The following is a 22,946-nucleotide window of genomic DNA, read 5'->3' as shown; positions in this document are numbered from 1 at the left end:
CAGTCACTGCTAGCGCGCCGCTAGCGCAGATGGAGCTAGCAGAAGCTCCATGTACGCTAGTGCTGTGCAAGCGCCGGCACTTGCGTTAGTGCAGTCCGTTTAACGGATATGTTGAACGGACTGCACTAACGTAGTGTGAACTTAGCCTAAATTTCACAAAAAAACAAACAAGAAAACTGGTGTCACCTTCCCTTTAAAGGGAAATGTGCAAATGTCTTGGGGTGGCCTAATCAAAGCCCAGCCCTTAATAATCCAATTGAGAATCTGAGGTCAGACTTGTACATTGCTGCTCACCAATGAAAATCATCTAACTTGAAGGAGCTGGAGTAGTTTTGCTTTGAGGAATGGGCAAAAATCCCAGTGACAAGATGTGGAAGCTCAGAGACTAATCCAAAGCAACTTGCAGCTGCAATTGCCGCAAAAGGAGGCTGTACAGAGTACTGAGGACAACAAAACCACCGTGTGTGCAGAGTTCTGAAAGCTCATAGACTTTGCCGGGAGTGTACAACGCAGCGACCATAGCTAATGGGTAGTGATGTGTCCATGAAAAAAAATGATAAAGCGCCAATGTGCAACACAGACGTCTGAACGAGGCCGAAAGACGCCTCACGGAGGACTCGGTACAGAGCCACCATGTACGAATTATAAGCTGCATGTGGCGCCCTGACAGACACACCCGCTCCCACAACACGGCGCCATCTCCCGCCCAATCCACGTCCTGTGTAACCCTACAACTCCCGGCCTCCCCGCCGCTCCCGCCGCAGCAGCCACAGACAGATACAGCAGCGCGATAGTTAATTCCTACAACTCCAGCGCTGCGCGCCACAGCCAATGAGAGCGGAGGGGAGAGAGCGGGCGGGAGCGGCGCCGGATTCGAACACACACGGAGCGGGGCGGACAGTGAGCGGGTGAGTGGGGCGGACAGTGAGCGGGTGAGTGGGGCGGACAGTGAGCGGGGCCTTCTCCGCCCGGGGCTCAATAATACCCAGAGCGCACCGTGCAGCGTCCGGCGGGGACGGAGAGCGGCTGCTGCTGCCTGCAATATGAGATGCTCGTTACAGTCGGTGCATTGTATTGTCCGCCGCCATCGTGTGTGCAGGGGGCTAGTAACATCACGGTGTCTGTGCAGTCCGCACTGCAGGAATGGGAGACCGTCATTCCCTCCTCAGTACCCGCGTTCAGTGACCTGAGCTGCACTATCTGTATATATTTCTAGTGTAGTGGAATTAATGGCTTAATTTCTATAAAAATAAGAACAAAAATGCTTTTGTATGCAAATGAGTGCCCCCCTGGTGTGGCCAGCGCTCAGTAGCCAGTGAGACCTGTCATGTATGGACCTGCAGTCACTGTCACCCTGTGTCGCCGCCGTCGCTCGCTGCTGCGCTGTAGACAGGAGCCCGTGATCCGAGATACGATGGTGTGCGGACGGAGGAGGATAATGTCGCACTGAGCTCTTGGCCACACCAGGGGTGCACCGAAGCCCCTTCGTTTACATACAAAATACTTTTTTTATGGCAACTAAATCGTCTAAAAGCTGCACTACAGGTGTAATTGTTATAGTGACGGCGTCCCATACATGCCGGTGTAAGCGGGTTAACGTTTTGGATGTGACAGTGACCTGACAGCAGACCTGTGTTGTGCAGCCCACATTTTCTCTAAGCCAGGTATGTCTGGCTCAGAAACGCTACAGCCAATGATTGAGCTGTCTGCATCTGCAGACCACTGAGCGAAATGATTGGCTGCAGCGGTTACAAGCACTCTAGATATGACGTCACTGCTGCATCTGATCAACAGCTCAGAGCAGCGACGGAAGGGCAGCGGTGAACCCTGGGAGGGCGAGTAAGAGCCCACTTTAGGGTATGCGCACACGTAGTTGGAAGCTCTGCGGATTTTTCCGCACCTGTTTTGAGAAATCCGCAGGTAAAAAGCACTGGGTTTTACCTCGGCTCTTATGCGGTTTTTGTGCGGATTCCACCTGCGGTTTTACACCTGTGGATTCCTATTATGGAGCAGGTGAAAACTGCTGCGGAATCCGCACACAGAATGAGCATGCTGCAGAACATACAACGCAGCGTGTCCACACATTTTTTTCCGCAATTTCTGCGGATTTTGTTTTCCATAGGTTTACATGGTACTGTAAACTCAGGGAAAACTGCTACGAATCCGCAGCGTCGAAACCGCTGCGGATCCGCAGCAAAATCCGCAACGTGTGCACAGACCATAATTGTACCTCTCTGAGCCGATGGAGAAATAGATGTTGAAACTGGAATCCTCAAAGCAGAAATCCTTCATTCCTACTGGCTGATTATATTGTTTAATTTGTTATATATAGTTATTATTTTTGGCCTCTTTTCCTTAATACGTCTTATCTGAATCGGGTGCAGAGAACCAGGGTGGATTTGATTTAAATCTAACTAATTTAAATCACTATTTAAATCACTAGTCAGTAAGGCTTGATTTAAATCAGTGATTTAAATCAAAGTTTCTACCTAAGGGTACCGTCACACTATAACATTTCGATCGCTATGACGGTACGATTCGTGACGTTCCAGCGATATCGTTACGATATCGCTGTGTCTGACACGCAGCAGCGATCAGGGATCCTGCTGAGAATCGTACGTCGTAGCAGATCGTTTAGAACTTTCTTTCATCGCTGGATCTCCCGCTGTCATCGCTAGATCGGTGTGTGTGACACCGATCTAGCGATGCGATCCAGCGATGCGTTCGCTTGTAACCAGGGTAAACATCGGGTAACTAAGCGCAGGACCGCGCTTAGTTACCCGATGTTTACCCTGGTTACAAGCGTTAAACTAAAAAAAAACAAACAGCACATACTTACATTCTGGTGTCCGTCAGGTCCCTTGCCGTCTGCTTCCCGCACTGTGACTGCCGGCCGTAAAGTGAAAGCAGAGCACAGCGGCTGTGCTTTCACTTTCACTTTACGGCCGGCAGTCACTGAGTGCGGGAACCAGACTGCAAGGGACCTGACGGACACCAGAATGTAAGTATGTGCTGTTTGTTTTTTTTTAGTTTAACGCTTGTAACCAGGGTAAACATCGGGTAACTAAGCGCGGTCCTGCGCTTAGTTACCCGATGTTTACCCTGGCTACCCAGGGACCTCGGCATCTTGGTCGCTGGAGAGCTGTCTGTGTGACAGCTCCCAGCGACCACACTACGATTTACCTACGATCACGGCCAGGTCATATCGCTGGTCGTGATCGTAGGTAAATCGTATAGTGTGACGGTACCCTAACTGAATTTGACTCCGCAGAGGTCCCAGCCTCTTCTTCACGGCAAAAATGTTACAACATGAACAGAGTTGAGAAAAAGACCTTAATCCTATTGTTCTACAAACCTATGAATACAGAATCAACCCCTTCAGTGCCAAGTCCAAGAAGTTAGACAATATGTTTCTGATTGTTTGGAGTGGAATAGATCTACACAACACAAGAAGAATGTGAATCTAAGTGTGAGGAGGAGGAAGGGCAAGCAGACAAGAAAATGAAAGTGAAACTTTGAGCACAATACTGCAGCATAGCCACAGACAGACAAGGCTGGATCTGTTTGTGTGTACGATCTGAGGTTTATTACATTCTTTCCTTATAATGGCAGCAGGCCGTAAAAGAGACCCAGTCTTCATCACCGCACTTCTCATGATGTTGCCTCATTCGCGCCACCAGGCCTTGCATCTCTTTGTTGCATCGTTTGCATTTTGCACGCATGCCTGCCTTACCGATAGGCGAAGGAGCTTCATTAAAATATTCCCAAACTGGGTCTCTTTTACGGCCTGCTGCCATTATAAGGAAAGAGTGTAATAAACCTCAGATCGTACACACAAACAGATCCAGACTTGTCTGTCTGTGGCTATGCTGCAGTATTGTGCTCAAAGTTTCACTTTCATTTTCTTGTCTGCTTGCCCTTCCTCCTCCTCACACTTAGATTCACATTCTTCTTGTGTTGTGTAGATCTATTCCACTCCAATCAATCAGAAACATATTGTCTAACTTCTTGGACTTGGCACTGAAGGGGTTGATTCTGTATTCAATAGGTTTGTAGAACAATAGGATTAAGGTCTTTTTCTCAACTCTGTTCATGTTGTAACATTTTTGCCATGAAGAAGAGGCTGGGACCTCTGCGGAGTCAAATTCAGTTTTGAGAACTGCGTAAGTAAAGCGAGCGTCTGTGATAATATAGGAGAGAAACTGCCCACGAATCCTACAGAAACCTCTGGAAGAGCATGGCATTGTGAATGTTACACATATACAGCCTTTATTCTACTGAGTTAAACAACTCAACTTTATCTCATGATGGAAGAACCTTTGGATGGTAAAATATTTTCCTCAAAAAGCAATTTATTAAAAAAAATCCGATTTAAATAAAAAAAATCCGATTTTTTTTTTTTTTTTTTTTATTTTTTTTTTTATTTTTAAAAAAAAAAACATTGATTTTTTATCCACCCTGCAGAGAACTGATCTTTCCTGTGAGGACAGTATAAGATTCTCATTTCTTGTGTGTTTTCTTCCTCTACACTTGGCCGTGGATCATGTGCTGTGATCTTCCCTTTTTCGGAATTCCTTTCCCTATGTCCCTCCTCTCAGATGGCATCTATCAGCCCCACAATACTCGCTTATTGTGACTTGTTCAGCAGTAGTAATGTGTTTGGGGACGTCTTGACTTATCCCCAATGGCAGATCCAGAAAAAAAGGCGATTTTGTGTACCATGTTGGCTAGAGGCCCTAACATCAGGGCGAAAGTGGCCAATTTTTGCTGTCATTTTATTGCTACCATGAGTTTTCATTTATTCTTAAATTCACCATTTGGTTCCAAAGATGTGCGGTGTGTTTTTTTTTTTTTTTTTTCCTTCCTTTAGTGCTGAATTATATTGTCTTTACAAAAGGACGGTGCTCACAGGGGTCTCTGGGGACATGTCTTCAAGATGCTCTGCATTAATGCCTGTGAGATCCAACTCCTAGGCAAATATAAATTAAAAGGCCCATATCTCTGGAACTGTGTGACGGACTAAAAAAAAATGGGAGAAGCGGAAACATAAAAAACAAAAGCTGGCTGCTTTTGACCAGGTGACGGGTCCTCTTTAACCCCTTCCCGACCCATGACGCCACGTAGGCGTCATGAAAGTCGGTGCCAATCCGACCCATGACGCCTATGTGGCGTCATGGAAAGATCGCGTCCCTGCAGATCGGGTGAAAGGGTTAACTCCCATTTCACCCGATCTGCAGGGACAGGGGGAGTGGTAGTTTAGCCCAGGGGGGGTGGCTTCACCCCCTCGTGGCTACGATCGCTCTGATTGGCAGTTTCACTTTCAACAGCCAATCAGCGATTTGTAATATTTCACCCATTATAACGGGTGAAATATTACAATCCAGCCATGGCCGATGCTGCAATATCATCGGCCATGGCTGGAAATACTAATGTGCCCCCACCCCACCCCACCGATCGCCCACCCAGCCCCCCGATCTGGCCGGTACACTGCTCCGGCTTCCCTCAGTACAGGGCTCCGCTCCCCCCCCCGTGCTCTTGTCCGCTCCCCCCGTGCTCCAATCACCCCCCTGCACTCCGATCCACCCCCCCTGCACTCCGATCCACCCCCCCGGTGCTCCGTTCCACCCCCCCCCCCGTGCTCCATTCCAGCCCCCCGTGCTCCGTTCCACCCCTCCCGCGCTCCGATTCCTTCCCCCGTGCTCCGATCCCCCCCCCCCCCCCCTTGGTCTCCCCCCACCCCATCATACTTACCGATCCAGCCGGGGTCCCGTCCGTCTTCTCCCTGGGCGCCGCCATCTTCCAAAATGGCGGGCGCATGCGCAGTGCGCCCGCCGAATCTGCCGGCCGGCAGATTCGTTCCAAAGTGCATTTTGATCACTGAGATAGATTATATCTCAGTGATCAAAATAAAAAAAATAATAAATGACCCCCCCTTTGTCACCCCCATAGGTAGGGACAATAAAAAAATAAAGAAATTTTTTTTTTCCACTAATGTTAGAATAGGGTTAGGGGTAGGGTTAGGGGTAGGGTTAGGGCTAGGGCTAGGGTTAGGGTTTTGGTATGTGCACACGTATTCTGGTCCTCTGCGGATTTTTCCGCTGCGGATTTGAAAAATCCGCAGTGCTAAACCGCTGCGGATTTATGGCGGATTTACCGCGTTTTTTTCTGCGCATTTCACTGCGGTTTTACAACTGCGATTTTCTATTGGAGCAGTTGTAAAACCGCTGCGGAATCCGCACAAAGAAGTGACATGCTGCGGAATGTAAACCGCTGCGTTTCCGTGCAGTTTTTCCGCAGCATGTGTACAGCGATTTTTGTTTCCCGTAGGTTTACATTGAACTGTAAACTCATGGGAAACTGCTGCGGATCCGCAGCGTTTTCCGCAGCGTGTGCACATACCTTTAGAATTAGGCTATGTGCACACGGTGCGGATTTGGCTGCGGATCCGCAGTGGATTGGCCGCTGCGGATTCGCAGCAGTGTTCCATCAGGTTTACAGTACCATGTAAACATATGAAAAACCAAATCCGCTGTGCCCATGGTGCGGAAAATACCGCGCGGAAACGCTGCGTTGTATTTTCCGCAGCATGTCAATTCTTTGTGCGGATTCCGCAGCGTTTTACACCTGTTCCTCAATAGGAATCCGCAGGTGAAATCCGCACAAAAAACACTGGAAATCCGCGGAAAATCCGCAGGTAAAACGCAGTGCCTTTTACCCGCGGATTTTTCAAAAATGGTGCGGAAATATCTCACACGAATCCGCAACGTGGGCACATAGCCTTAGGGTTAGGGTTGGAATTAGGGTTGTGGTTAGGGTTGGAATTAGGGTTGTGGCTACAGTTGGGATAAGGGTTAGGGGTGTGTTGGAGTTAGAATTGAGGGGTTACCACTGTTTAGGCACATCAGGGGTCTCCAAACGCAACATGGTGCCACCATTGATTCCAGCCAATCTCGTATTCAAAAAGTCAAATGGTGCTCCCTCACTTCCGAGCCCTGACGTGTGCCCAAACAGTGGTTTACCCCCACATATGGGGTACCAGCATACTCAGGACAAACTGCGCAACAATTACTGGGGTCCAATTTCTCCTGTTACCCTTGTGAATCTAAAAAAATGCTTGCTAAAACATAATTTTTGAGGAAAGAAAAATGATTTTTTATTTTCACGGCTCTGCGTTGTAAACGTCTGTGAAGCACTTGGGGGTTCAAAGTGCTCACCACATATCTAGATAAGTTCCTTGGGGGGTCTAGTTTCTAAAATGGGGTCACTTGTGGGGGTTTCTACTGTTTAGGCACATCAGGGGCTCTGCAAACGCAACATGACGCCCGCAGACCATTCCATCAAAGTCTGCATTTCAAAAGTCACTACTTCCCTTCTGAGCCCCGACGTGTGCCCAAACAGTGGTTTACCCCCACATATGGGGTATCAGCGTACTCAGGAGAAACTGGACAACTTTTGGGGTCCAATTTCTTCTGTAACCCTTGGGAAAATAAAAAATTCTGGGCTAAATAATTATTTTTGAGGAAAGAAAACGTATTTATTATTTTCACGGCTCTGAATTATAAACTTCTATGAAGCACTTGGGGGTTCAAAGTGCTCACCACACATCTAGATAAGTTCCTTTGGGGGTCTAGTTTCCAAAATGGGGTCACTTGTGGGGGGTTTCTACTGTTAAGCCACATCAGGGGCTCTGCAAACGCAACGTGACGCCCACAGAGCATTCCATCAAAGTCTGCATTTCAAAACGTCACTACTTCACTTCCGAGCCCCGGCATGTGCCCAAACAGTGATTTACCCCCACATATGGGGTATCAGCGTACTCAGGAGAAACTGGACAACAACTTTTGGGGTCAAATTTCTCCTGTTACCCTTGGGAAAATAAAAAATTGCAGGCTAAAAGATCATTTTTGAGAAAATATATATATTTTTTTTATTTTCATGGCTCTGCGTTATAAACTTCTGTGAAGCACTTGGGGGTTCAAAGTCCTCACCACACATCTAGATTAGTTCCTTTGGGGGTCTAGTTTCCAAAATGGTGTCATTTCTGGGGGATCTCCAATGTTTAGGCACACAGGGGCTCTCCAAACGTGACATGGTGTCCGCTAATGATTGGAGCTAATTTTCCATTTAAAAAGCCAAATGGCGTGCCTTCCCTTCCGAGCCCTGCCGTGCGCCCAAACAGTGGTTTACCCCCACATATGGGGTATCAGCGTACTCAGGACAAACTGGACCACAATATTTGGGGTCCAATTTCTCCTATTATCCTTGGCAAAATAGGAAATTCCAGGCTAAAAAATCATTTTTGAGGAAAGAAAAATTATTTTTTATTTTCATGGCTCTGCGTTATAAACTTCTGTGAAGCACCTGGGGGTTTAAAGTGCTCAATATGTATCTAGATAAGTTCCTTGGGGGGTCTAGTTTCCAAAATGGGGTCACTTGTGGGGTTGCTCCAATGTTTAGGCACACAGGGGCTCTCCAAACGCGACATGGTGTCCGCTAACAATTGGAGCTAATTTTCCATTCAAAAAGTCAAATGGCGCGCCTTCCCTTCCGAGCCCTGCCGAGTGCCCAAACAGTGGTTTACCCCCACATATGAGGTATCGGCGTACTCGGGAGAAATTGCTCAACAAATTTTTATGATCCATTTTATCCTACTGCCCATGTGAAAATGAAAAAATTGAGGCGAAAAGAATTTTTTTGTGAAAAAAAAGTACTTTTTCATTTTTACAGATCAATTTGTGAAGCACCTGAGGGTTTAAAGTGCTCACTAGGCATCTAAATAAGTTCCTTGGGGGGTCTAGTTTCCAAAATGGGGTCACTTGTGGGGGAGCGCCAATGTTTAGGCACACAGGAGCTATCCAAACGTGACATGGTGTCCGCTAAAGAGTGGAGCCAATTTTTGATTCAAAAAGTCAAATGGCGCTCCTTCCCTTCCAAGCCCTGCCGTGCGCCCAAACAGTGGTTTACCCCCACATATGAGGTATCAGCGTACTCAGGACAAATTGGACAACAACTTTTCGTGGTTCAGTTTCTCCTTTTACCATTGGGAAAATAAAAAAATTGTTGCTAAAAGATAATTTTTGTGACTAAAAAGTTAAATGTTCATTTTTTCCTTCCATGTTGCTTCTGCTGCTGTGAAGCACCTGAAGGGTTAATAAACTTCTTGAATGTGGTTTTGAGTACCTTGAGGGGTGCAGTTTTTAGAATGGTGTCACTTTTGGGTATTTTCAGCCATATAGACCCCTCAAACTGACTTCAAATGTGAGGTGGTCCCTAAAAAAAATGGTTTTGTAAATTTCGTTGTAAAAATGACAAATCGCTGGTCAAATTTTAACCCTTATAACTTCCTAACAAAAAAAAATTTTGTTTCCAAAATTGTGCTGATGTAAAGTAAACATGTGGGAAATGTTATTTATTAACTATTTTGTGTCACATATCTCTCTGGTTTAACAGAATAAAAATTCAAAATGTGAAAATTGCGAAATAAACGCAGAATTTATTGACCTAAATTTACCACTAACATGAAGCCCAATATGTCACGAAAAAACAATCTCAGAACCGCTAGGATCCGTTGAAGCGTTCCTGAGTTATTACCTCATAAAGGGACACTGGTCAGAATTGCAAAAAACGGCAAGGTCTTTAAGGTCAAAATAGGCTGGGTCATGAAGGGGTTAATGCTTTACTGATCCCCAGCGTACCCATGTACTGTATGGGGTCCAGAAAAGTAAATAAAGTCTCATTCGGAACATTCATCTTTCATTTACATATTATATACGTGTTTTTCACAGACTATGACTGGTACATGTTCTGTGCAACCATTCACTTTTTGTTTTTTTGCAAAGTGGTCCACAAAAAAACTGAGGGTAGGTGCCCATGATCAGGAAACGCTGCGGCTTGAACGCTGTGTACTTGTGCAACGTCCAGATGTTACAGCATAGTGGCTGTATTTCAAGAAATCTCATGCCCACTATACCTCCAGAGATGCCTGTGGCTCACCCGCAGATACGGACATGCGGCGCGTCTCTCCAGACTGCAGCATGTCAATTTCTCTTGTGAAGACACCAGTCCCCGCAAGAGAAATTTCACCCATAGAATTTATTGAATGTGGTGAATCCGCACAGTTCAGTGAACACATGCGGATTCACCTGCGTTCAATAGACTGCAGCGCGTTGGATGCAGCGAACATACTCTACGTCTGAATTTCTGCCACTTCCGGATCGTCTGCACATATCCCAAGATGTCCATTCTTGATTCTAGCCAGTGATCAGATTTACTCCTTCATGACTTGGTCCATTAAAACAAATTAAAAATGTAGGACGGCACAGAGGCCATTCTGGTTGCATCCTACTGCCGGACATTTTTAATTTTTAATAAACTTGAGGCTTCTCAAACTTTTTAAAAAAAAATAAACAAATGAATGACAATCTGACCCAAAACACTGATGGACTGCAGTCAGTCTCTTCACGCACAAAAAAAAAAAATCACTGATTTCTAAATGCATTTTTTTCTTTGAGGGGGTAAGTTGCTTAGGCAGAGTTCGGACGAGCGTGTTATACATGCATCTGCTGTCTGTGGTAGAATCTGGTCCCGCACAGGCAGCACACAGACCAATGTTATTGACTAGGCCTGTTCAGATGAGTTTTTTTTTTCATACTAACCAAGCATTTTATAGTCTCCCCCTGTTTTTTAGGAAAAAAAATACCCCATTCAATTCTGCAGTTACTTTAAAAAAAGAAGACGTGGCTTATCCGTATTACATCCATTATTTACAGATGCATCACAATTAACATGGGAAACTGCAGAAACGTAAAAAACATAACAATAAGGATGAAAATGTTCGTTTTTGTTTTTTCTCAATGAAACTATTTTTCATGCGCTTTATGAACACAGCTCGAACTAACAATGTAGACCAGGGGTCTCAAACTGCATTCCTCAAGGGCCGCTAACCATGCATGTTGTCAAGATTTCCTTAGCATTGCACAAGGTGCTGTAATCATTGTGTGTAGGTGATTAAATTATCACCTGTGCAATACAAGGAAATCCTGAAAACATGACCTGTTTGCAGCCCTTGAGGAATGCAGTTCGAGACTTCAGATATAAACTAAGATGCCCCTATAAAAATTGGCTGTGTGTGTGATCAATGAGTGGAACAGGCGGCCACAAGAGGTGGTGAGTTCTCCAATGGAAGTCTCCAAACAGAGGCTGGTCAGACATCTGTCTGAGATGGTTTAGTGAATCCTGCATTGAGCAGGGGTTGGACACGATGACCCTGGAGGTCCCTTCCGACTCTAACATTCTATGAAATCGCACCTTTGGTGTTCTTGTCGCTGCCTCTGGAGCGCACCCAGACGCATGGCCGCGGGGTACTCGGTACGGGGCCTCTCTGTCACGGTCCTGGGGTTGTCACGGTGGCTAGACCCGGTCCGTGACCCTGCTAAGGGGCGTCCAATGAAAGGTGATGAAAGTTTGTCAAGTGTTCGTGACGCCACCTGTGGTATTCGGTCAGGTTGACCGACGCTGCTTGGGGGTCCACTGGGGTGATGTTATGGCAGCTAGATGGTATACCTTCCCACAGTTGAAGTATATCCCCAGGGCTTCCCAGTGGTGTAGGTGGCGATGATGTGAGGCGCAGTTAATAACGAGGACACAGGGTTGCAGTCTCTTTACCTTTTTACTGAAGACTTCGGGGTCCGCAATCCAGAGCACTGCTAACAGGGCTGGCTGAGTCCGGCCGGTCCGAAGGCACATCCAGAGTTCCCTTTGCAGGTGGAACTCAGTGCCTACCAACTAGCGCCTGTGTGTTGTATTCCTTCCCTGCTGAGCACCACGGGATAGTCCTCACAACTGTCATATCTGTTCTTTCTCTCTCCGTCCCCCAGGTGATATGGCTAGGACGCACCCATATGACAGGTAGGCCTGGAGTTATTCTGGGACCCTAGAGACGCCCCTCTCCCACAATTGCCCCCTATGTCTGCTTAGGTGATTTAGGTGAGACAGCCAACCTATAATTGACTGTCCTGCCGCTGTTTGGAGTAATGCTTGAAGTCTGTTACTTCCTCGGCGTTCCGGCCACCGGCTACGCGCCTCAGTAGGATGTTGCCGATCTCGAGGCACGACTCCTACTGGTTCTATCACCTTTTTGCTGTGATCTCGTTTCTCACTTCACAATATACTTCACTTTGTGTCCTTCGTTAAGATGCCGCCGCAAGGTAGTGCAGGTGCGGCTCCGTAACGATCTGTCCTTTCTGCTAGGTCCCTGCCAGGATCCCACCCCTGACAGGTCCTCCCTGGAACTCTCCCAGGCTGCTTTCTGACTAACTTCCTATCCAACCCCCAGTTTTACCCAAGTGTGAGGAGTGGCTTAATACATAGAGCCCTTTGCTCCCCCTGGTGGCCGGAGTGTGAAGTGTAGTGTGTGACTGTGATACCTGGTCAGGTGAACTCCTTTAGTGCAATCAGACGTAACATCACTCCCCTTAGTGGCAGAGCGACATTACTGCAACGACCAGGACTCTGGGGCGCTGCACCTCCATCCTGCAGAAACTAAGTTTGATATATGGTATTTGGCATGCTCGGTGCACCCTTACTGGGGAGTCTGTCAGCACAGAATGGCTGTTCAAACCAAGTACAGCCCCTCAGACCACAATGTTGGGATCAATCATTTAAATACACCTTACCTTCATAATAATTGCACGTAATTTCAAACAAAACCCCCAAAATGTGACTACACAACTTTGTTTCAAGTATGTGATGCTTGTCTTAACTAACCTGCTGCAAGTAACAGGTGTGGGCAATATAAAAATCACACCTGACACCAGATTAAATGGGGAGAAGTTGACTCAATCTTTGCATTGTGTGTCTGGGTGTGGCACGGAGAACAGAAAGAGAACTGTCTGAGGACTTGAGAACCAATATTGTTCAACAATCTCAAGATTATGCAGTACAGACCAAGTTTGGACACACCTTCTCATTTAAAGATTTTTCTGTATTTTCATGACTATGAAAATTGTACATTCACGCTGACGGCATCAAAACTATGAATTAACACATGTGGAATTATATACTTAACAAAAAAGTGTGAAACAACTGAAAATATGTCTTATATTCTAGGTTCTTCAAAGTAGCCACCTTTTGCTCTGATGACTGCTTTGCACACTCTTGGCATTCTCTTGATGAGCTTCAAATTAATAATTTCAGTTGTTTCAGACTTTTTTGTTAAGTATATAATTACACATGTGTTTATTCATAGTTTTGATGCCTTCAGTGTGAATGTACAATTTTCATAGTCGTGAAAATACAGAAAAATCTTTAAATGAGAAGGTATGTCCAAACTTTTGGTTTGTACTGTAAGTCCATCTCCAGAGATCTTGATGATCCTTTGTCTACGGTGCGCAACATAATCAAGAAATTTACAACCCGTGGCAACTGTCAACTGTAGCTATTGTTCCTTAAAATGGATGACAGAGAAAAATTGATTGGAAGGTTTTGACACAGGATTGTTCGGATGATGGATAAGCAGCCCCAATCAAGTTCCAAAGAAATTAAAGCTGTCCTGCAGGCTCGGGGTGCATCAGTGTCAGCGCAAACTACGCGTCTACATTTGAACTAAATTAAATGCTGTGGCAGGAGACCCAGGAGGACCCCACTGCTGACACAGACATAACTTCTGTTAGGGCAGTCCCACACGTCCAGATAATTCCGGTACCGGAAAAATCGGTACCGGAATTATCCGTGCCCGTGCGTTTCTGTGGCACATCAGTGTGTCGCCCGTGTGCCCACTGGGTACCACACGCACCGTGCAGGAGACAGCGCTAAAGTTTAGCGCTGTCCCCTGCATGTGGTGCTGAAGCCGCAATTCATATCTTCTCTGCAGCAGCGTTTGCTGTAAAGAAGATAAAGAATATTCCTTTTTTTTTTTTTTTCTTCTCGTGTTTAAAATAAAGGTCCATGTCCCCACCCCCTGTGCGCCCGCCCACTGTTCTTAAATACTCACCCGGCTCCCTCGCTGGCTGGCGCTGCTTCCTGTCCTGGTTGCACCTTCCCCTGTATGAGCGGTCATGTGGGGCCGCCGATTACAGTCATGAATATGCGGCTCCACCTTCCATAGGGGTGGAGCTGCATATTCATCACTGTAAATGAGCGGCCCCACGTGACCGCTGTCATATATTGTCCAACATAAATGTAGTAGTCCATAAACTTGGGTCTACTGACTGACCTGAGCACCATAAACAGCTGCCTGTAATGTAACTGGATATTGATTGATCTCCATCACTAACTGGGCCAGACAATTCATCTCTGGGGCATACAAGTAAAATGCTAATAGTTTCCTGCACACATGACTTTCACCTTTTATTTTATTCTGTTTTTCAGTGTCTATCAAAAAAAGATGTCTTCGATCTTTCAAAGTGTTGGTTGGAGGAATCACGATGTATTGGAAAACATTGATGAACAGGACAGTCCTCAGCCTGACAAGTTCAGGAAAAGGCCGTCGTCCAGCTCCCTTAATACTGTGCGCATGTCCCTGCGGAAGAGGATGCCGCTAAAGCCGGTGGAAATCAACATAAATGCTGTTCCTGACTGGAGCAGGGTGGGAGTGAAGGAGAAGCGGCGCCCCCTACAGTCCATGATGACAGCTACAGCTATGAACGTGTTTGAAGCCATGTCAAAGGTAAATGTTGTAGGAAGTTTTTTTTTTAACCCTTTGACTGAGCCGAACTTTCCAAATCTGTCAGTCTGAATCTTGCAGCATATCCCAGTTACCTTTTTTTGACACATTGCCCTTTATACCATTAGCGAGTTTAGGGCAATGTTTTACATTTATTTATACAAATGTTTGATGGAAGTTGTGAAAAATTAAGAATTTAAAACTTTAAATACTTTTACAATTAAATCAAATAGTCATACCATACACACAAAAAAAGTTGTTAACGTTTCCCATACATGTACCTTACATCAGCATCAGTCTTCATTGTCTATTTATTTTGTTAGGTTGCGTAGTTTTTAATGTTAAATATAGACTTTAAGTCCATTGAGTTGAGTCTATGACCGAACATGTTAGGTTGACCCAGAGGAAGGAAAAAACCCCATGAGGTTTAGAAGGTTTAAAACAGACTGACTTTCAATGTTGTTAAATAGAGGAACAATCAGAATGGGCTAAGAAAAAAATCCTCTAAAATTATACTTACATTTGAAGATTTATAAAATTGAAAAAAGTAGTCCAAACAAAACAAACCAAAAATGTGTGCAAGCATTAAAAATGTATTCTGTGGTGCATGCTTATTTGATATCCCTCAGCAGTTAGTAATGGGCTCTCTGCACAGTGATGGGTGGATATCATGCAAGTCCCTTGTCTGATCAGAACTTGCAGCCAAAGATGGATAAATTATCAGAATGATTCAAAAACGACACAAGCATAAAAATGTTACTTACCCCCACTGCAACTCATCTCTATGGCAGTATGTCCTTGAGGCCAAGATCTCCAGACAACAGGGCTGCGGAGGCCAAACCTCTGACTCCTCCATTTCCCTGACTCCACAACTCTGACTCCCCAGCCCTGGTCACTACTGAGCATGTGCATAAAGTGCAGCACAGATTCATCTTCACTAAAAGCTGAGATCCTTAGATTAGGAACGGAACAGACATTTATAGGACATTTCAGAACTTTCCCAATTATTAATCAGACTCCACCAAAATGAACACACTGTGACTCGAAGTCAACGTTCACAGCAATGCCTGAAGAACCACCATCTGGAGGAGAAATGCGTTGAGATGCTACATATGAACTGATGTTACCTTCATAAAAATATGATAGATACATGTATTATTTGTAGTTTGGACCATACCTTGTGGATCGGCATTTATGGAACTTTTGTATAGTTACATTTATCTTGAGAAACTCTCTACTCTAGTTCATGTGACCTATCCGAGATGCTACATGTAAACACTTGAGTATCTTGTTATACGTATTTATCATATTTTCTTGAAGGAATAACTTATATTGTGTAACATGCTGTGAGGAACAGTCATTTACAGAACAATTGTCCTGCAACACTAGTGACTTTCGCACATACTTTTGTCTATAATATATGTGTATATATATATGTATGTATGTATATGTATATGTATATATATATATATATATATATATATATATATATATATATATATATATATTATTATATTATTTTTTCCTGTATCTGTTCAGGACTGACTGCTGAATGTTGCCATATTTACAAGAACCCAATTTTTGTCACGTGAGCTTTTGTCTATCTGACTTCATTGCTGGTTGTGATAAATATTGTGTTGTGTATAATTTGGCCAGACAAGCACTAGGGTTGGCACAGGGCTAGACCTCACTGAGCAGTGGTGCCACTGTGTGTTTTGGGTCTAGGATGCCAACCTTCATGGTCAGGCAGCCAATCTGACAAGGTATCCACCATTGATGATGTAGTGTCCAGGTATTGTTAATTTTGAACATTAATCACTGACTTTGGATTGTTTTTATGCTCCTGTAACTTATGAATCCTTTTGATCTATCCAGGTTGGCAGCTAGTTCTCATCAGACAAGGGACTTGCTTGATATCACCCATCGCTATGCAGAGAGCCCATTTCTAACTGCTGGGGGATATCTAACGAACATGTGCACTGAATATGTTTTTGTTTTTTGTGTGGGGTATATGTCGACTTTTGTATATCTATAAATACAATTATACTTTTAGGGTATTTTTATTTGGTTAGCTCAAGGTTTAACCCCTTCATGACCTTGGGATTTTCCGTTTTTCCATGTTCGTTTTTTGCTCCCCTTCTTCCCAGAGCCATAACTTTTTTATTTTTCCGTCAAATTGGCCATGTGAGGGCTTATTTTTTGCGAAACAAGTTGTACTTTTGAACGACATCATTGGTTTTAGCATGTAGTCTACTAGAAAACGGGAAAAAAAAATTCCAAGTGCGGTGAAATTGCAAAAAAAAAGTGCAATCCCACACTTGTGTTTTGATTGGCTTTTTTACTAGGTTCACTAAATGCTAACACTGACCTGCCATTATGATTCTACAGGTCAGTAGGAGTTCATAGACACCAAACATGTCTAGGTTCTCTTTTATCTAAGTGCTGAAAAAAATTCCAAACTTTGCTAAAAAAAATATTGCGCCATTTTCCGATACCCGTAGCGTATCCATTTTTCATGATCTGGGGTCGGGTGAGGGCTTATTTTTTGCGTGCTTAGCTGGCGTTTTTAATGATAGCATTTCGGTGCAGATACGTTCTTTTGATCGCCCGTTATTGCATTTTAATGCAACGTCGCAGCGACCAAAAAAACATAATTCTGGCGTTTCAAATTTTTTTTTCTTGCTACGCTGTTTAGTGATCAGGTTAATCCTTTTTTTTTTTTTTTTTATTGATCGGGCGATTCTGAATGCGGTGATACCAAATGTGTAGGTTTAATTTTTTTTTTTCTTTTTTCTTTCTTTTTATTGATTTATTTTGAATGGGGCGAAAGGGGGTGATTTAAACTTTTGCATTTTTTTTTTTTTTGTTTGTTTCACTTTTTTTTTTTTTTTTACTATTGCCATGCTTCAATAGCCTAGAGGCTAGAAGCTGGCACAACGTGATCGGCTCTGCTACATAGCAGCGATCATCAAATCGCTGCTATGCAGCAGAAATGCAGGTGTGCTATGAGCGCCGACCACAGGGTAGCGCTCACAGCAGGCCGGCATCAGTTACCATAGAGGTCTCAAGGACCTCTATGGTTACAATGCAGAAGCATTGCTGACCCCCGATCATGTGACGGGGGTCAGCGATGCGCTCATTTCCGGCCGGGAGCGCCGGTTAAATGCCGCTGTTAGCGTTTGACAGTGGCATTTAACTAGTTAATAGCGGCGGGTGAATCATTATTTCACCCGCCGCTATTGCGGGCATATGTCAGCTGTTCCAAACAGCTGACATGTCCCGGCTTTGATGCAGGCTCACCGCCGGAGCCCGCATCAAAGCGGGGGTTCTGACCTCGGACGTACTATCCCGTCCGAGGTCAGAGAGGGGTTAACCTTGACATCCAGCCTACTATCCCGCTGAGGTGACCTGGGCCTGTCAGACCATCAACGGGATATTGCGTCATACGCGATCAGCCGTGCTGATTATCACAGCTGACACCCGGCACTATGTGACAGGAGCGGTCACGGACTGCTCCTGGCACTTTAACCCCCGGAACACTGTGATCGAACAAGATTGCAGCGTTCTGGTGGCATAGGGAAGCATCACACAGGGAGGGAGCTCCCTGCGTGCTTCTCTGAGATCCTCATTACAAGGCGATGTGATCGCGTTGTTCCAGGGTCTCCTCCTTGTAGGCCCCCAGATCCAAGATGGCCGCGTGGTCCTTGTCCTGCAGGGAGGTGGCTTGTCAGTGCACATAGTTAGTATCGCCTTGTCCGTAACTACCCGACCTATTAAACTGTCCCACTAGTTAACCCCTTCAGTGAACACCGTAAAAAAGAGGCAAAAAACAATGCCTTATCATACCGCCAAACAAAAAGTGGTATAACATGCGATCAAAAAGATGGATATAAATAACCATGGTACAGCTGAAAATGTTGTTTGTCCTGCAAAAAGCGAGCTGCCATACAGCTTCATTACCAAAAAAATAAAAAAAGTTATAGCTCTTAGAATAAAGCAATGCAAAAATAATTATTTTTTTTATATAAAATAGTTTTTATTGTATAAAATCGGCAAAACATAAAAAAATGATATAAATGAAGTATCGCTGCAATCGTACTGACCCGAAGAATAAAATTGCTTTATCAATTTTACCATGCGTAAAACGGTGTAAGCGCCTCCCCACCCCAAAGAAATTCATGAATTAGGCTACTTTCACATATCAGATTTTCGCCATAAGGCAGGATCTGGCTAATTGTTGAAAAAACGGATCCGTTGCAAATAGTGGAAAACCTGATGCTGTGCGGTTTTCCGCCGGACTGACAAAACGTTCCTCTGGACGTTTTCTCCGTCCGCCAGCAAAAAAACAGATGAAACGTTGGGACATCAGGCACAATCCGGCGCTAATGCAACTTTATGAAAAAAAAAAAAAAAAACGGATCCGGCAAAAAAAACAAAAACGTTTTTTTTTTTAAATTTGCCAGATTGTGCCTGATGCAAAAAAACCTGATGTGTGAAAGTAGCCTCACTGGTTTTTGTTCATCCTGCCTCCCAAAAATCGTAATAAAAAGCGATCAAAATGTCATGTGCCCAAAAAATGGTACCAATAAAAATGTCAACTCGTCCCGCAATAAACAAAACCTCACATGACACACTGGGCCAAAATATGGAAAAATTATAGCTCTGAAAATGTGGTGATGAAAAAGCTATTTTTTGCAATTAAAAGCGTCTTTTAGGCTATGTGCACACGTTCAGGATTTTTCGCCCGTTTTCCGCTGGAAAAACGCTTAAAAAATGCATACATAAGCATTCCATCATTTTTAATGCATTCTGCAATTTTTGTGCACATGATGCGTTTTTTCCACTAAAAAAACGCATCGCGGTAAAAAACGCAGCATGTTCATTACCGTATATACTCGAGTATAAGCCAAAATTTTCAGCCCATTTTTTTGGGCTGAAAGTCCCCCTCTCGGCTTATACTCGAGTCATACCCAGGGGTCGGCAGGGGAGGGGCAGCGGGGGCTCTCTAATTATACTCACCTACTGCTGGTGCGGTCCCTGGACGTCCCTGCTTCTTCCAGTGCTGCAGATTCTTCCTGCACTGAGCGGTCACATGGTACCGCTCATTACAGTAATGAATATGCAGCTCCACCTCCCATAGAGGTGGAGCCGCATATTCATTACTGTAATGAGCGGTAACTGGCCGCTCACTACAGGATGAAGATGCAGCAGTGGAAGAAGCAGGGACGTGCAGGGATGCAGCGCCAGCAGTAGGGTAGTATACGGGGAGGGTAGCGCTGCGCTGTGCGATATTTACCGCTCTTCGTTCCAGTGCAGCTCCGTCTTCAGCGTCCTCTGGCTGTGACGCTCAGGTCAGAGGGCGCGGTGATGTAGTCAGTGCGTTCCCTCTGCTGAACGTCAGTGCTGAAGACGAAGCCTCACCGGAACGAGGAGCAGGTAAATAATGAAAGTGCCGGGGGTCCTGAGCAAAGAGAGGTGAGTATGTGATTTTTTTTTTTGATTTTTTTTTTTTTTTTATCGCAGCAAAAGCATATGGGGCAAGTGACTGTACGGAGCATCTTATGGGGCCATAACGCTTGTGCAGCACTATATGGGGCAAGTGACGGTACGGAGCATCAAATGGGGCCATAACACTTGTGCAGCACTATATGGGGCAAGTGACTGTATGGATGATCTTATGGGGCCGTAATGCTTGTTCAGCACTATATGGGGCAAGTGGCTGTACGGAGCATCTTATGGGGCCCTTATTACCCTTCATGCAGGATTATATGGGGCATATTTTAATATGGAGCATCTAATGGGGCCCATCAAACTGTATGGAGCATTATATGGGGCTCCTGATTCTATATGGATATTCAAAAACACTTAACTTACTGATGTCTCAATTTTACTTTTATTGGTGTCTATTTTTATTTTTTGACATTTACCGGTAGCTGCTGCATTTCCCACCCTAGGCTTATACTCGAGTCATTAAGTTTTCCCAGTTTTTTGTGGCAAAATTAGGGGGGTCGGCTTATACTCGGGTCAGCTTATACTCGAGTATGTACGGTAATTTTGCGCATTTTCCCCGCTATTTAATGCATTGGGAATCTCCGGAAAAAAAGTGGAAAAAACACCAGAAAATCGCGAAAAAAACGCATGCAGATTTCTTGCAGAAAATGTCCGGTTTTGATAGGAAATTTCTGCAAGAAATCCTGACGTGTGCACACAGCCTTAGCGGGACAGCTGCCAAACAGAAACCCGCTATAAATGGTAAATCAAACCCTCCTTTATCACCCCCTTAGTTAGGGAAAAATAATAAAATGAAAAAAAGTATTTATTTCCATTTTCCCGTTAGGGTTTGGATTACGCTTACGGTTGGGGTTAGGGGTGTGGTTGGGGTTGGGGGCGTTTTGGGGTTAGGGGTGTAGTTAGGGTTATGGTTAGGGTTGGGGCTAGAGATGGGGTTAGGGTTTGGATTACGTTTAGGGCTGGGATTAGGTTTAGGGGTCTGTCAGGGTTAGAGGTGTAGTTAGGGTTAGGGGCGTGTTGGGGTTAGTTAGAATTGGTTTTTTTTCACTGTTTAGGCACATCAGGGGCTCTCCAAACGTTACCCTTGGGAAAATAAAAAATTGGGGGCGAAAAGATCATTTTTGTGAAAAAATAAAAAATATATGATTTTTTATTTTTACGGCTCTACATTGTAAACTTCTGTGAAGTACTTGTAGGTTCAAAGTGCTCACCACACATCTAGATATGTTCCTTAGGGGGTCTACTTTCCAAAATGGTGTCAATTGTGGGGGGTTTCCACTGTTTAACCCCTTCATGACCAGGGGATTTTTCGTTTTTCCGTGTTCGTTTTTCGCTCCCCTCCTTCCCAGAGCCATAACTTTTTTATTTTTCCGTCAATTTGGCCATGTGAGGGCTTATTTTTTGCGGGACGAGTTGTACTTTTGAACGACATCATTGGTTTTAGCATGTCGTATACTAGAAAACGGGAAAAAAATTCCAAGTGCGGTGAAATTGCAAAAAAAGTGCAATCCCACATTGGTTTTTTGTTTGGCTTTTTTGCTAGGTTCACTAAATGCTAAAAATGACCTGCCATTATGATTCTCCAGGTCATTACGAGTTCATAGACACCAAACATGACTAGGTTATTTTTTATCTAAGTGGTGAAAAAAAATTCCAAACTTTGCTAAAAAAAAAAAAAAAAAAAAAAAATCGCGCCATTTTCCGATACTCGTAGCGTCTCCATTTTTCGTGATCTGGGGTCGGTTGAGGGCTTATTTTTTGCGTGCCGAGATGACGTTTTTAATGATAGCATTTCGGTGCAGATACGTTCTTTTGATCGCCCGTTATTGCATTTTAATGCAATGTCGCGGCGACCAAAAAAACGTAATTCTGGCGTTTCGAGTTTTTTTCCCGCTACGCTGTTTAGCGATCAGGTTAATACTTTTTTTTATTTGATAGATCGGGCAATTCTGAGCGCGGCGATACCAAATATGCGTAGATTTGATATTTTTTTTATTGATTTATTTTGATTGGGGCGAAAGGGGGGTGATTTAAACTTTTATGTTTTTTTTATTTTTTTCACATTTTTTAAAACTTTTTTTTTTAACTTTTGCCATGCTTCAATAGCCTCCATGAGAGGCTAGAAGCAGGCACAAGCCGATCGGCTCTGCTACATAGCAGCGATCTGCTGATCGCTGCTATGTAGCAGAATTGCACGTGTGCTGTGAGCGCCGACCACAGGGTGGCGCTCACAGCGACGGGCAATCAGTAACCATAGAGGTCTCAAGGACCTCTATGGCTACAATGGAGACGCATCGCCGACCCCCGGACATGTGACGGGGGTCGGCGATGACGTCATTTCCGGCCGCCCGGCCGGAAGCGGTAGTTAAATGCCGCTGTCTGCGTTTGACAGCGGCATTTAACTAGTTAATAGGTGCGGGCAGATCGCGATTCTGCCCGCGCCTATTACGGGCACATGTCAGCTGTTCAAAACAGCTGACATGTCCCGGCTTTGGTGCGGGCTCACCGCGGAGCCCTGCATCAAAGCAGGGGAGCCGGCATCGGACGGTATAGTACGTCCGATGCCGGTAAGGGGTTAAGCAAATCAGGAGCTCTCCAAACGCGACATGGTGTCCCATTTCAATTCCAGCCAATTTTGCATTGAAAAGTCAAACGGCGCTCCTTCCCTTCCGAGCTCTGCCATGCGCCCAAACAGTGGTTTACCCCCACGTATGAAGGTATCGGCGTACTCAAGACAAACTGTACAACAACTTTTGTGGTCCAATTTCTCTTA

General features: G+C 44.7%; 1 protein-coding gene across 3 annotated transcripts in view; it reads left to right on the top strand.

The window, feature by feature from the left end:
* Positions 1-751: 751 nt before the first annotated feature.
* The window catches only part of PIMREG (PICALM interacting mitotic regulator), a 55,375-nt gene continuing 33,180 nt past the window's right edge, over positions 752-22,946 (top strand). For 2 of the 3 annotated variants that reach the window (XM_069761260.1, XM_069761262.1), the window contains exons 1-2: positions 752-908; positions 14,368-14,665. In XM_069761260.1, coding sequence (XP_069617361.1) covers positions 832-908; positions 14,368-14,665 — 375 coding nt within the window. In that variant the 5' untranslated portion in view covers positions 752-831. Of the gene's footprint in view, positions 933-14,367; positions 14,666-22,946 lie in introns of all 3 variants that reach the window. The other variant, XM_069761261.1, reaches the window with a different exon arrangement.

This window comes from Ranitomeya imitator, chromosome 3, assembly GCF_032444005.1.
Source record: "Ranitomeya imitator isolate aRanImi1 chromosome 3, aRanImi1.pri, whole genome shotgun sequence".
NCBI classification, from domain to species: domain Eukaryota; kingdom Metazoa; phylum Chordata; class Amphibia; order Anura; family Dendrobatidae; genus Ranitomeya; species Ranitomeya imitator.
The sequence above is the reverse complement of the archived record's forward strand: the minus strand, read 5'-3'. Positions and strand labels throughout refer to the sequence as shown.